The sequence below is a fragment of the Peromyscus leucopus genome, chromosome 6 (assembly GCF_004664715.2).
Source record: "Peromyscus leucopus breed LL Stock chromosome 6, UCI_PerLeu_2.1, whole genome shotgun sequence".
Taxonomy (NCBI): domain Eukaryota; kingdom Metazoa; phylum Chordata; class Mammalia; order Rodentia; family Cricetidae; genus Peromyscus; species Peromyscus leucopus.
This window is the reverse complement of record NC_051068.1, coordinates 52,762,449-52,775,875: the sequence shown is the minus strand read 5'-3', so window position 1 is coordinate 52,775,875 and position 13,427 is coordinate 52,762,449. Positions and strand designations below refer to the sequence as shown.

Genomic DNA, 13,427 nt, shown 5'->3' with positions numbered 1-13,427 from the left:
CTTCAGATCCTTTATTCAGAGTGATTTATTAGAGTAAAATAATATAGCTAATTGGCTCATATCCACCAACTACATGGGTTACTTTATAAATATTAATATTCTACAGTTAACAATATATCAGGTATCATTATTACTCATGTCTACAAAAATAAAGAATACCTACTATTTACAAGATTTTATATAATACACATTGATAATGGCTTCCTTTTGTTTCGGTCTCCAAAAATAGAGAATGCTTATGTTAGACCCCAAAATCTAGGGTCTCAAGTGGGCACCCCAAGAACGCAGACTCCAGTCCAGTTGATGCAACAGCAATAGGTGTTTATTAATGCAGCTATACAGTCGGGCAAACTCTGCTCCAAAGAGCAAGAGTTGCATCTTACTGTAGCCACATGGGTTCTTTTAAAGGAAAAAACCCACAAAAGCCATAAGATTACAATTCCCATACAATTTTGTTTCACAAGATCATGGTCTGATCACAGAGTGGGTACAGTCACATCCGAATGTACATTCTTCCTGAAACCTCAAGGGGCGTGTATCAGGGCGGGAGTGGAGTTTACACAAAGGTCACAGTGGTCCTTCCTGGAACACTTGCAACTATCCCAGCCACAGTTGAGCACATCTCTTAACAGAAATCTTTTTACATTGTTACATTGTTACAGGGGTGGTTGAGTAATGGCTGAATCAGGTTGCCCTTGGAACTAGTTTTCTTTTTAGTTCCTTATTTCCTGGGGCTTGGTGGGTGTGAGCCTGAAGGGTTAGGGTCTTTCACTTACTATTTGCAAGATTTTATATGATACACAATGATAATGGCTTCCTTTTGTCTCTGCTTGCATGTTTCTATACAATCACCTGATAATTTATGTTCTTTGCCCTGGCTCCTACAGGTAGCTATGATGGAGAAATTGTTCTGTGGAATAGCAGCACAGAAAATGCTCACCATGTCCTTCACCCTGATTACCAGAGGCAGTTAACATCCAAATTAGGTGAGTGCAAATTTGAAACTGAAACCTTGGGTTGAGTTGTAGTACAGTAGGCCTGGCTGTTTATGTATGCCCCTTATGCTGGGTACACCTGATTTATAGATGACTGGCTGTAAGCTCCAAGGATTAGTGATAATGTAAGAAGACCCTTAAGACTGACTTGGCTTTACAAATTATCCAGCACTCCACTTTTCTATTTATGCTAAGTAAGCATTTTTGTATTATTGACAGTAGGGAGCAGGACTCTCATTTTTATTTAGTTTCATTTTAGCCAATAAAACTTGCAGAATTGTCTTTGAGTGATCTTGGGTATCCTTTGGTAGGAAAATGGGAACTCTGCTTACTTGACTGGCTGTTCAGCCTCAGTCTGGAGCTTGTATTAAATATTATGCCACCTGGATATCATAAATTATTCCTTACTTTAGAAACTCGTGAGGAGCATTAGACAGGAGTATATTATATTTTATAGCAGTTAGCAGAGCACATGAATATTTTTACTTCAGTAAAGTGTCTCCACAATTGCCTTTCATGTTTTATCTTAGTTTCTTTAGAAACTAAAGGTTTTTCTTTAGATTGGTTTCTTTAGATAATAGTTATTTCATTCCCGAATAGTTACTTATAGTCGAGTTAGTTACTATTGTCTCAATTGGGTAAGCTCATAGAGAACACATTTTGAAGTACTGGCTACTAGATGCAGTGTGTGTGTGTGTGTGTGTGTGTGTGTGTGTGTGTGTGTGTGTGTGTATGAAAAGCTGAAGAGTGATTTATTATGAGTAAGAAAACCAATTTAACAATTTAAGATTTTGAGGGATTATTTGGTTACCGACACAAAGCTTTGACCTGCCTTATGTACAAAGAACTAACTTCATTAATCTCAACATTCCAAGGAGATGGTGTAGTTCTGCCTCTTTCTCTCCCTTTGCCTTCAATAGAGTACTGTCTATATTTAGAGCATCGTAACTGTGGCTACCACTAAACACATAGAGAAATAAGACAGAGAAAGAAACAATACTTGTATTGGTTATTTTCCTATTGCTGCACTAAAACAACAGGTTAAAGGCAATTTATAGAAGAGAGACATTATTTACATTTATGACTCTAGAGTATTTAAGTAAATAAGGGCAAAGTGGAGGCAGGGTGACAGAACACTAGGCCAAGGGTTTACATCTTCAACTGCAAACATGAAACAGAAAATTAAATGGGAATGCATGTAGCTCTTCAAAGTCAAAGCTTGCCTCCAGTGACATAGTCCTCCAGCAAAGCCAAGCTATTCCCAGACAGCACTACCAACTGGGAACTAGTATTTAAACATTTGAGCCTGTGGGTGACATTCTCATTCAAATCACAATACCCAACTTGTGAAAGACATTGAGAGCATTGTTACATTCCTCCTTCTCCTTCTTGAATGTGTCTGTGCATGTGTGTGTGTGTTGATTTAAGTACATGTGTGTGCACAGGCAAATGGAGACTGGAGGACAAAATCACCCACCATTCCTCAGGAGCTTTCTACCTCGGTTGCTATGTTGTTCTGTTTTTTCAGACAAGGGTTCTCACTGGTCTAGAACTTTTGAAGTAGACTGAGCTACTGTGGCTATTCAACCCCAGGGATCCACCTGTCTGCATCTCCCCATCAGCACTGGGATCCAAGTGCATGTTACAGTACCCTTCACTTTAAAGTGGGTTCTGCAGATGGAACTCAGGCACTCCTGCCTGTGTGGCAAGCACTTTACCAACTGACTTATTACCCCACCCAGAACATTACTATATTTTTCACTTCGAAAATTTGAAGGTATCTCTCATAGGGATTTTTGCAAAACTGTTTGAAAATTATCAATTAATTCTGTTATAAACATTTTCAGTTTTCATAATATGGCCTGAAGATGATAGAATTATATAATTAGACTACCATTAGGAATGTCCTTTCCAGAGTAATGCACTCACAAATGGAACCATTAAAGAAGATTATTTAAGTATGCATATATTTATTCATTTGATTTCATGTTCATTAAATTCTTGCAAGATAAGCATTAAGTAGAATTTCATGCTGTTAGTGACACATTTATATTGAGACCTCTGGAATGTTAACAATGACTAAGATATACAGTTCTAATTAATTCATCACAAGGGAAAACACAGGAAGTGTGCCTGGCATATGCAGAGCAAAAATGAAATCAAGCAATCTTTTCAGTTGAGGTAGCAGACGAGAATAGTAGGTGGCTTGATATGTGATACGAGTCAGTAGGGAGCTGACTCAATATGTGTTGTGAGACTTGATGACATCATCTCACCCAAGGCCAGGATGGAGATGGTCTATTGTTGTTCAAGCATGCTGGTTTGAACAGAAGATGTTTCTCTTCCCCAAGAATCCTGTTCTTTTCTTCATCACAGACCCAGAAACCCAAAAGCTTAATACCAAGAGGAGCTGCTCAGCTCACTGCTTGGCACAGCAGGCCACCCTTGCTACCCAAAATTTTGAGAGTGACACAGAAGGTAATAATGCTGTTATGAAGCTTTGCTTCCTTGAAGCAAGAAAGAACAATACAGTAACAGGTAAAATATATGTTTGTATTTGCCTTTTTCTATTTAAGAAAGGAAGCAATAAAGGAAGTTCAATCTATTTTATTATCTAGATCTTATAGTATTTGACTTTGTGTAGCTATCAAGCTTGTCCTGGTTCATGAAAAACCAGGGGCACTTGGACGGGAAGCTTATTCTAGGGAAGGTGGTGAATGGATCTGCCTAATAATTTACCCATTCTCTAGTTTGAGTTGAAAGCAAGAAAAATTCCAACAATTATTTCATATGGCAAATAATTGATACCAGTGTTTCAGTCATGACATATAGGTGTATTAGAAGGGCAGAGGGCATGGTTAGATACATGTTACAAATATGTGAGTCAATGTGTAGGTCCACATGTATCAAAGCTAATCATATCTGTTACTGCATTGAAGAGGTACTATACTGAGGAGGTTAGAGATTGGACTCAACTGGGAGGTTTGAATTGACTGCCTATACCAACCTGGTTCACGTCCTGAGTATTCTTTGGGGATGTTTGGCACTTCTTTGCTACTTGATTTTTATTCACTATAATAGGTCAGAGTCCCATTTGAATTTTTGTGAAGAGAGATACTAGCATTGGTGGTACCCTGTGACTATTTGTGGTGAGCTGCTAGTGTATAAACAAAATTACAATGTACCTACTTTTGTAGCATGAAGTGAATGCAGCTTACATCTTGTTCTACAAAATCTAACATAAAGAAGATTTATTGAATTGTCACCTAAATTATATTTTGAGAATTATTTTTGTGTCTGTGTAACATTAGGGATCTAGATAGATATGAGCATTTTATATGTTTGGAAAAAGAAATGAACACATATGAGCCATAGTTTGTATAATCACTTTTCCACATTGAATTTGCAACTGGAAAACCTGTGAGATATTTATATAAAATTCACTATCAATAAAGTTATACCTCTACTTGTTTCAAAAACCTAATTGAACATTTAAGATGAATTTGAAACTGATTACAAAACTGTCATTGTTCAAAACATAGTTATCCTCACATTATGAATATGAAACATTATCCTAAAATTACTCCATTTCTGATAACTAATTCTTCTCAATGTTAGGTTTCTAAACTGTTCCTACTGAAACAGACATACCATAACTTCCACCTTAACTCTATTGTTAATGCCCAGTACACTTATGTAAAAATGGAAAGCCATCTACAGATTTATCGAATAATAAATTTACCACAGAGGAATACTTTCACAAAACATTTTGCGTAAATGGAAATTATAAATGGTTAGTTCCAGATCTATTAACAACAACAAAAGAGTTCCACAAGGGCTTATAATAAAATTCCTGATGAAAAATTTAAAAATGAGCTCATATATAGAATCCATGATTTGCTGCTCAGTAGGGAATCAATCTTTACTGACATGAGTGCGTACATGCATCTAGATCCATGTATAAGGGTTGTTGCTTCTTGTGTACATGTCCAATGGCTTATTATGGAGAATAAGTTTTATATTTTTCAGGATAGTACCATAATGTTTAAATTAGTATTTTGTAAATTTATAAAAGAAATAAATTAATTTTATCAAAGTCTAATGCAAATATCAATGTAATGAAAGAGTAAAAGAAAACCAAACAGTGGAATATTTTATATAACCTGTGTCATTAATACTCCACACTAATTCTTAATATTACAGCGAGGGCCTCATAGAATAATTGCCATTTTATAATTTGGAGGGTCAGAATGGTGCCCAGGATAGATCACAGTGATGCTGACTCTCCACTCTCATATGCTCCCAACAGGGTGATCCAGTAGGAGAAGCTGCTTTGGGATTTCTGGGTTTATTTTTCTAATTTGGTTTCCCCTATGTAACAGGAGGTGCCAACCTGGTGTCATGTGGAGCATCTGGTTATGTCAGGTTCTGGGACACATTCAAGAAAGAACTTCTGGCTGAATTTTTGGCTCATGCTGGAGTTGGATCCATTATTATGTCTACTGATAAACAAAATCAATACCTTGCCACTGGAGATCCTGATGGATGGTTGAAAATCTGGAACATAGAGGTAAACGGAAAATATTCTCACAGCATCATCATTACTTTTTAGCACACTGTCTAATAAAAAATGTATTTGGCTATGAATCACACCTTGTCTGTTTCCTAGATAAAGGAGGAAATGCTCTGTCCTGACTATTTTAAAGAAACCATTTGCCTGGCTGTGATGGTGCATGTCTTTAATCTCAGCACTCAGGAGGCAGAGGCAGACAGAGCTCTATGAGTTTGAAGCCAGCCTGGTCTACAGATAGAGTTCCAGGACAGCCCGGACTACATGAAGAAACCCTATCTTAAAACAAACAAACAAACAAACAAACAAAAAAGAAACCATTTGCATAGTTTGAGCAGAGACAGTTTTAAAATAATCCACATACACATGTACACACACACACACACACACACACACACACAAAAGCAAAACCGAATAGATTTTTCTCAGTGCCGAATCTTAATATGCAGCCACCTCAGCTGTCCAGTGCAGAAGTACAGTCTCATCAGTACTTCACTGTAGCACTGATGGGACATGAACAGCTGGATACACCTTCTATGAAGCAAATTCTAATGCCATCTAGTGTGCTGCTCCTTCATCTACTGTTGTCAACATCCTAAGGTAATTGACATAATAACTAATTACCTGCTCCACTAAAAAAAAAATCATAAGATGATGTAATATTAGGTGTCTCCATGTGGCCAAGCTCCCCTCTATCAGATACCGACTTACGTTTTATTTATTTTTTTAGTCTCTGACCCCCTCTCTCTCTCCTGTTCTCTTTTCTCAAGTTGATCATTTCAGTGTCAAGATTTTGTCAACATTAATATCTTTGTTTCTAACCTTTATCATCATGAGCTCTCTCCTGAAGGTGAACCATAGGTTATTATTTCTAAATGCACCCTCCCATTTCCACATCAGGCTTCTTAAAAATTGACATTAAATAACAATTCATTTAATATTTGGATTTTTTAAAATTTGGATTTTTTTTTCATTCAGGACTATTGTACTAATTCCACTGAGAACAAAATCACCCAGTCTCCACCTTTGCTCAGATCATTTCAACCTCATGAGGATCGGATAAGTTCCTTGCAGATGTGTGAGCCAGGTGGTCATTTGATTATCATTTCCTCCTCTGCAGACTGCAGTATCTGCGTGACTGGACTTTGCAATGCCCCATCCTTAATCTTTGGTCAGGTATGCACATTCCTTCTTTGTTATTCTAGAATTGACTTGACAGTTAGTGTGAATATGCCCTTATTTCCATGGACGTCTCCTCTGCTGTCTAAAGTTTACTAGTTATGAATGGCCTGATGGGCCATGCTGCAGCTATAACTCTGTTCTCACTTTCCCTGCAACCAGCTCCATGGAGGCACGGGGGTGGGGGGAGAGGGGGTACGTGTTTTTACAGCTAGCCTGTTATGCGCCACGAGAAAGGAGAGAGGCATAACACGGGTTCCAAAGACTTTAATAATTCACCACATAAGCGGGTCGCTGATCAATCAGGGCTACAGACAAGAACTCAGGAGCCTTGTTTCTCCTGACAGTCCCAAGCGGGGGCAGAAGTGGGTTTGTTCATTCATTCATTCATTCATTTATTTTATTTTATTTTATTTTTTTTGAGACAGTTTATCTGTGTAGCTTTTGGAGCCTATCCTGGAACTCACTCTGTAGCCCAGGCTCGCCTCAGACTCACAGAGATTCACCTGCCTCTGCCTTCTAAGGGCTGAGATTAAAGGCGTGCGCCACCACCACCCAGCTCAGAAGTGGGGTTTATAAGCACAAAATCACAAACATTTTTTGCCAAGTTACAGTCACAAATTTTACCAATCAGAAGTCAGATTAGGGATTTTCCATCATTGTTAACCGACATACAGTGCAAGCATCTCAGTCCAACCAATCAGATGAATTAGTTCTTTCTGTTGTTAGGAAGAGCCACAATGTTTCTAAAGAATGAAATATAAAAATAATGACTATTTCTGTGGTTTCGGGAGGAGGTTGGTCAGCCATCGGAAAGTTCTCAGCTCCCCTATGGCTTCGGAACCTGAACTTTATTTCACCTTACAGCTAAAATGGAGTCTGAAGTCAAAATGGCAGCACTTAGGCTGAGATTGCTTGCTCCCTTCAATGTGACATGGGAAGCTGGTTGGTCTTGATGGCTCAACATATTTATTATAGGATATTTTAGAAAAAAAATCCTGAGTTCCATCCTTAGAGCTCCAACAGATCATCAGCTGAAACCTCCCCTGCTCACATCTCCTGTGAATCCTATAGACCATCCCCTTTTTACCCCATTATCCCCACTAGTCTCTGTGTCTTGGCCCCCAACTCCAGCAGTCATCTCCTGCTCGGCTACAGGCCATACCAACCAGAAAACCAGATAGGCTGCCCACAGACCTTCTCTGCTCTCTATACTAAATAAATCAGGGTTGTCCCTAGAACTGCAACAGATCACATCTCCTGTGGATCCCACAGATCATACATCCTCTCCTAGCCTTCATGCCCCTACTCATGGCTCTATACCAGCCTCCAACACCTACAGGCATTACCTGTGAACTCACCAGCTGAGCAGACCAGGAAATCAGGCAACACACAGGCATCATACTCTCCAAAAATCCAGAGAGGAAACAGAAACCAAAGAACAAAGCATCCACCAAAGAGAAACCCAGAAATCAATACCTGGACATATAATCATCCCAAACCCATATGATTAGATGCCAGTATAAAAACACAATCAATAACAGTCAGGACAATATGTTTGTCCTTGAGCCCAGCTATTTTACCACACCAAGCCCTGAGTGTTCCAACATAGCTGAAGCACAAGGAAAAAAAAACCCTTAAAACCAACTAAATGAAGATGATAGATCTCCTGGGGCCTATGCTGGGACACTTTGCTCAGCCTGGGTGAAGGGAGGAGGGAACTGGACCTGCCTCCACTGAATCTACCAGGCTGAGCTGAATCCCCAGGGGAGTCCTTGCTCTGGAGGAGATGGGAATGGGGGGTGTATTGAGAGCAGGGAGGGCGGGAGGAGGGAGGACAGGGGAATCTATGGCTGATATGTAAAATTAAATTAATTATAAAATTAAAAAATGTTAATTCAGAAAAAAAAGAGAAAATGAATAAATCCCTTAAAGAAACCTAAGAAAATACAAAAAAAAAAAAAATTGAAGAAAACTAATCTGTTAGAGATCAGAAAATGAAAATAGAGACAATAAGAAAGCACAAACAGGAAATTCTGGAAATGAAATATTTATGATTTTGAATAGGAATTACGGAGGCAAGCTACCCCAACAGAATTCAAGAGATGGAAGAGAGAATCTCAGACATTGAAGATACTGTGGTAGTTTGTAGGAGGGTGGGTTGGGAGGGGGAGACTGGAGGGGCAGGAGGAGGGAAGAGGGGGATCTTTGATTGGTATGTAAAATGGAAAAAAAAATTTTTCTTAAAAAAAAAAGTCCCAAAACAACACCCAACAGAGTACTTAGTTGCCTATGAGACTCTTGTAAAATCTCATGGAAAATCAATCTGGCTTAAAAGAAAACATCTGACCTTGTCAACATAAAAAAAAAAAAAAAGAAAAGAAAGAAAGGAAAAAGAAAATGGCCCCCAAAGACTCAATGGGAGTGGCATTATTGAAGGTGGGGGCTTGTTGGAGGAAGTGAGTCACTGGGGTGGGCTTTGAGGTTTCCAAAGCTCAAGCCAAGTCCAGTGACACTCTCTTTCTGCTGCCTGCCCATCTAGATGTAGAACTTAGCTACCACTCCAGCACCACATCTGCCTGCATGCTGCCATGCTTCCTTTCATGAAATGGACTAAACCTCTGAACTGTAAGCCAGCCCCAATTAAATATTTTCCTCTGTAGGCGTTGCCTTGATCATGGTGTCTCTTCACAGCAATAAAGTCCTAACAGAGACAGAAGTTGCTACCAGGTACTGGGGTGGTGCTGTGATAGGCTGAACAATGTTTTTGTTTGAAGGAATGTGGAACACTTTGGGACTTTGGACTAGAAAAGGGATTTGGGCACTTTTAAGTGGGGCTTCATAGGCTATACTAGTAGGAGCATGGAAGAGAGTAGTGCTGAGGATGATTTGAACTGTGGGGCTCAGCTCAAAAGGTTTCAGAGGAGAAGAATATCAGAATGTGGCCTAGAAATCTTTCTGGTGATATGTTGGCAAAGAATGTGGATGCCTTTGCCCTTGTCTGAAAAGTCAGGCTGAGTCTGAATTGAAGAGTGTTAATTGATTGAGTTTGGAGAAGTATTTTAAATAGCCTAGTGTTGGTTGTGTCCAGTGGTTATTAGTGGCAAGTCTTATGCAGATCTGTAATGAAAAAGAGCAAGCTGGACAAGGAAAAATTCTAAATGTAGAGTTTGAAGAAAAAAGGTCACCAGGGAAGTATAAACAGATTAAAGAAAAGCCTGATGTTTAGTGGAATAAAGGAAGTGGTGGCCTCAGTGGTATACCTACCCAACGAGCTACCACCTTATGATAAGGAATTAAAGAAAAGTGAAAATAAAATAATGAAAAGCCAAGGCTTCAATATGGTGGTGCACACCTTTAATCCCAGCAATTGGATGGCAGAGGCTAGCAGATCTCTGAGTTCAAGGCCAGCCTGGTCTACAGAGAGTTCCAGGACAGCCAAACATAGACAGTGAAGGAAACCATTAAAACCAGAAAACTGTTGACAATGGTATTTGAATGAGGAGGTCATGTTCTAACCCCAGCAAGCAGAAGAACTTGGCAGCTCCAACCACATGGTTCTAGATTTAGAGGTAAGGATACAAGAAATGTGTAGCAGGAATCTTAAAAGTACTTATTAATAAAATCAAACCCGAGGCCAGTTATTGGGGTCAATGCTGGTAGATCAGAGAGACAGAACAAGCCACTAGTTAGGCTGGGAACACAATACCACCACATTATGAAATCTCTCTGCAACTAAGGAAAGTTGTTCAGGCCAGGCTTATGTCAGGAGTGTCCCTGCACAGAGGATCAGAGAGGCCATTGTGTGAATCTATGAAGGTGAAGCTTGGAATGCCTTGGAGACCCCAAGGTATTGGAGGTGCCAGAATCATGGGATACCTGATAAGGAAAGCTGCTAGCAGGGTGTGGAACCAACCTAAGAAGAATAGGTCTGTTGCCGTCAACAATGCTCTAAGAAGTTGGAGATCTGAAGAGGGTTTGACATCAGACATGAAGACAGAGTTTGGAGTTTGCCAGATGGTCTTGCTTTGGTCCAGTGTTTCCTCACTATGCTCCCTTTCCTCCCTTTTAGAATGGTAAAAAATATTATGTGCCATTATATAGTGTATATATGTGATCTGCTTTTGATTTTGATTTTTTTAGGAGATTATGTTTGAGAGATTGCTATGAGTCTCAGAAGAGATTTTTGACTTTTAAACAGGGCTGAGACTGTTAAAGACTATGGAGACTTTTGAAGTTGGACTAAATGCATTTTGCGTTATGATATGACTATAAACATATGAGGGCCACGTAGTAGAATGTGGTGGTTTGAATGAAATGGCCCCCATAGGTCCATAGGGAGTGGCACTGTTGGAACACCAAGCCCACCTGATGGTTCTGGGACACCACACTGCCTTAATTAAGGTTTTTATTACTATGGAGAGACACCATGATCACAGCAACTCTTATAAAGAAAACATTTAGTTGCGGTGGCTCGTTTACAGTTCAGTCTCCTAACAACATTTTGCTATACTTATAAATCAGTCTTGCTTACCCATCATCAGAGATGCTTGCTCTGCATTTGTGGGAACAAATACAGAAATCCACAGCTGTGTAGAGAGTAAGAAACCTTGGACCACTCAATCGTAAATGAGTTGTCTCCGTCAATTCCTCCCATTTGGCTCAGGGAACTCTGCAGAACAGGAGGCAGAATGATTACAAGAGCCAGTGGGAGTGGAAAATACCAAGGAAACAGTGCTTCCCAAACACAACAGGACTGAGGCACATATGAACTCACAGAGCCATTGCTATATCAATCATCATAGGCAAAGCCCACAAAAACTGCCACAGCCATTTTTTTTTCCTGGAAAAATTTAAAAACTGGATTTGTTTCTGAGGCCTTTTTAAAAAATTTGGGTGAAAAGAAAATGGTAGAAAAAAATATTATAAAAAAATTGACAAAATGTTTTTTGATAGTTTTATCTTCTTTTGCTTCAGGTACTAAAAGTATAATGGTAATCACTAGTCACTTGTGTGGTTCATTATAATTGCATTATAAGTTTTGTTTCTTTCTCATGATGTAGCTCATGTTCTACCCTTGCAAAAGTTATATACATTACATGTATGTTACAAGACTAAGATCACAGCTGGTCTTGGTCATTTTTTGTTTGTAAATGTCAGTGAGAGCTTATTTAATAATCTTGTACAGGTTAAATGTTCATAAGTGATAGATGAAAACAAATTTTATGAAAATAAAATAGATTTTCATTTTCAGGCAGGCCATTGGGATATTGAAAGTTATTTTTCTCTTCCTAAACGAGATAGTAGTTTAATAGAAAATAAGAGTCAAGAAGAAAGCATGAAAATAAATTCTTTATTTTCTAAAAAGGAGTCATGCTCAACAGAAGATTCTCTACTTGCTGAAAAAAACAAAGATATTTCAACACACATGTAAGTACTTGTAATTATTATCTAGATGTGAAGTCTTAATAAGACATGGCTACAGTTGGACCTAACTTCCTGTGGTGCTCTGTAGCTATCCAATGGCAACCTCATACTTTTTCTTAAGGTTTGGAGATTATTGAGTATTTGTGTGTGGTATGGACATGTTCTTAGGGCTACTTATGTATTTTATTTCTTGCCTCCATTGATTATTATTTCTTACCCTCCCTTCATATTTACATTCTCCATCTCTGTCTCTGTGTCTGTCTGTCTCTCTATCTCTCTCTCTACCCCCACTGTCTCTCTGTTTCAGTCAGGTAATCCCTGACAAGGTTTTTACATGCAACCTAGGTTGTTCTTGAATATTATTCTGCCTCAGTTTTCTCAGTACTGGACTGTATGCATTTACTTTTTAAATTAAATTTATTTATTTATTTATTTATTTATTTCACATCCCAACTGCAGTTTATCCCCTCTCTCCTCCCATCCATTCCCCTACCATTCCTCACCATCCACTCCTCCTCTGTTTCTGTTCAGAAAGGGACAGGCCTCCCATGAGTAACAACAAATTATGGCATATCAGTTTGCTGTAGGACTAAGCACCTTCCCTTGCAATAAGGCTGGACAAGGCAACCCAGTATGAAAAATAGGTTCCCAAAAGCCAGCCAAAGCATTAGGCACAGCCTGTGCTCCCACTGTTAGGAGTCTCACAAGTAGACCAAGCTACAAAACTGTAGGCCGATTTTTCTGTTCCACCAAACAGCTCCTCAGTAATAATGCTGAGAGTTCTGAATTATGAAAGCTTGGCCAGTAGCTTAGGCTTTTTTCTAACTAGCTCTTACAACTTAAATTAACCCATTTCTATTAACCTGGACACTGTCATATGTCTCATGGCTTTACGTGTTCTCCAGCATTTCTTGCTTCTTCTGCATCTCCTGGAGACTCTGCCTTTCTTCTTCCCAGTGTCCTCTGTGTCTGGCTGTTCCACCTATACCTCTTGCTTAGCTAATGGCTGTTAAGCTTTTTGTTAAACCAATAAGAAGTTGTTTTGGCAAAGAAAATATCTTCACAGTGTACAGAAAGATTACTCAACAACATCCCCCCCTTTTTGTCTAAGTAAAAAGGAAAGGGTGTATACTCTAACACAGTAAAACTATATATATTAAGAACAATTATCAGGTAAGAATTACATTCACAATGCAATGTGCAATCCATTTTTATTTTGCAATTTTTGAGAAAATGCTCCACAATTTATCCTATCT

General features: G+C 38.9%; 1 protein-coding gene across 1 annotated transcript in view; it reads left to right on the top strand.

The window, feature by feature from the left end:
• The window catches only part of Wdr49 (WD repeat domain 49), a 155,169-nt gene that overhangs the window by 105,432 nt on the left and 36,310 nt on the right, over positions 1-13,427 (top strand). Inside the window, exons 13-17 of the mRNA XM_037206669.1 lie at positions 888-986; positions 3,372-3,533; positions 5,378-5,565; positions 6,544-6,741; positions 11,999-12,174. Of these exons, the coding sequence (XP_037062564.1) occupies positions 888-986; positions 3,372-3,533; positions 5,378-5,565; positions 6,544-6,741; positions 11,999-12,174 (823 nt within the window). The remainder of the gene's footprint in view (positions 1-887; positions 987-3,371; positions 3,534-5,377; positions 5,566-6,543; positions 6,742-11,998; positions 12,175-13,427) is intronic.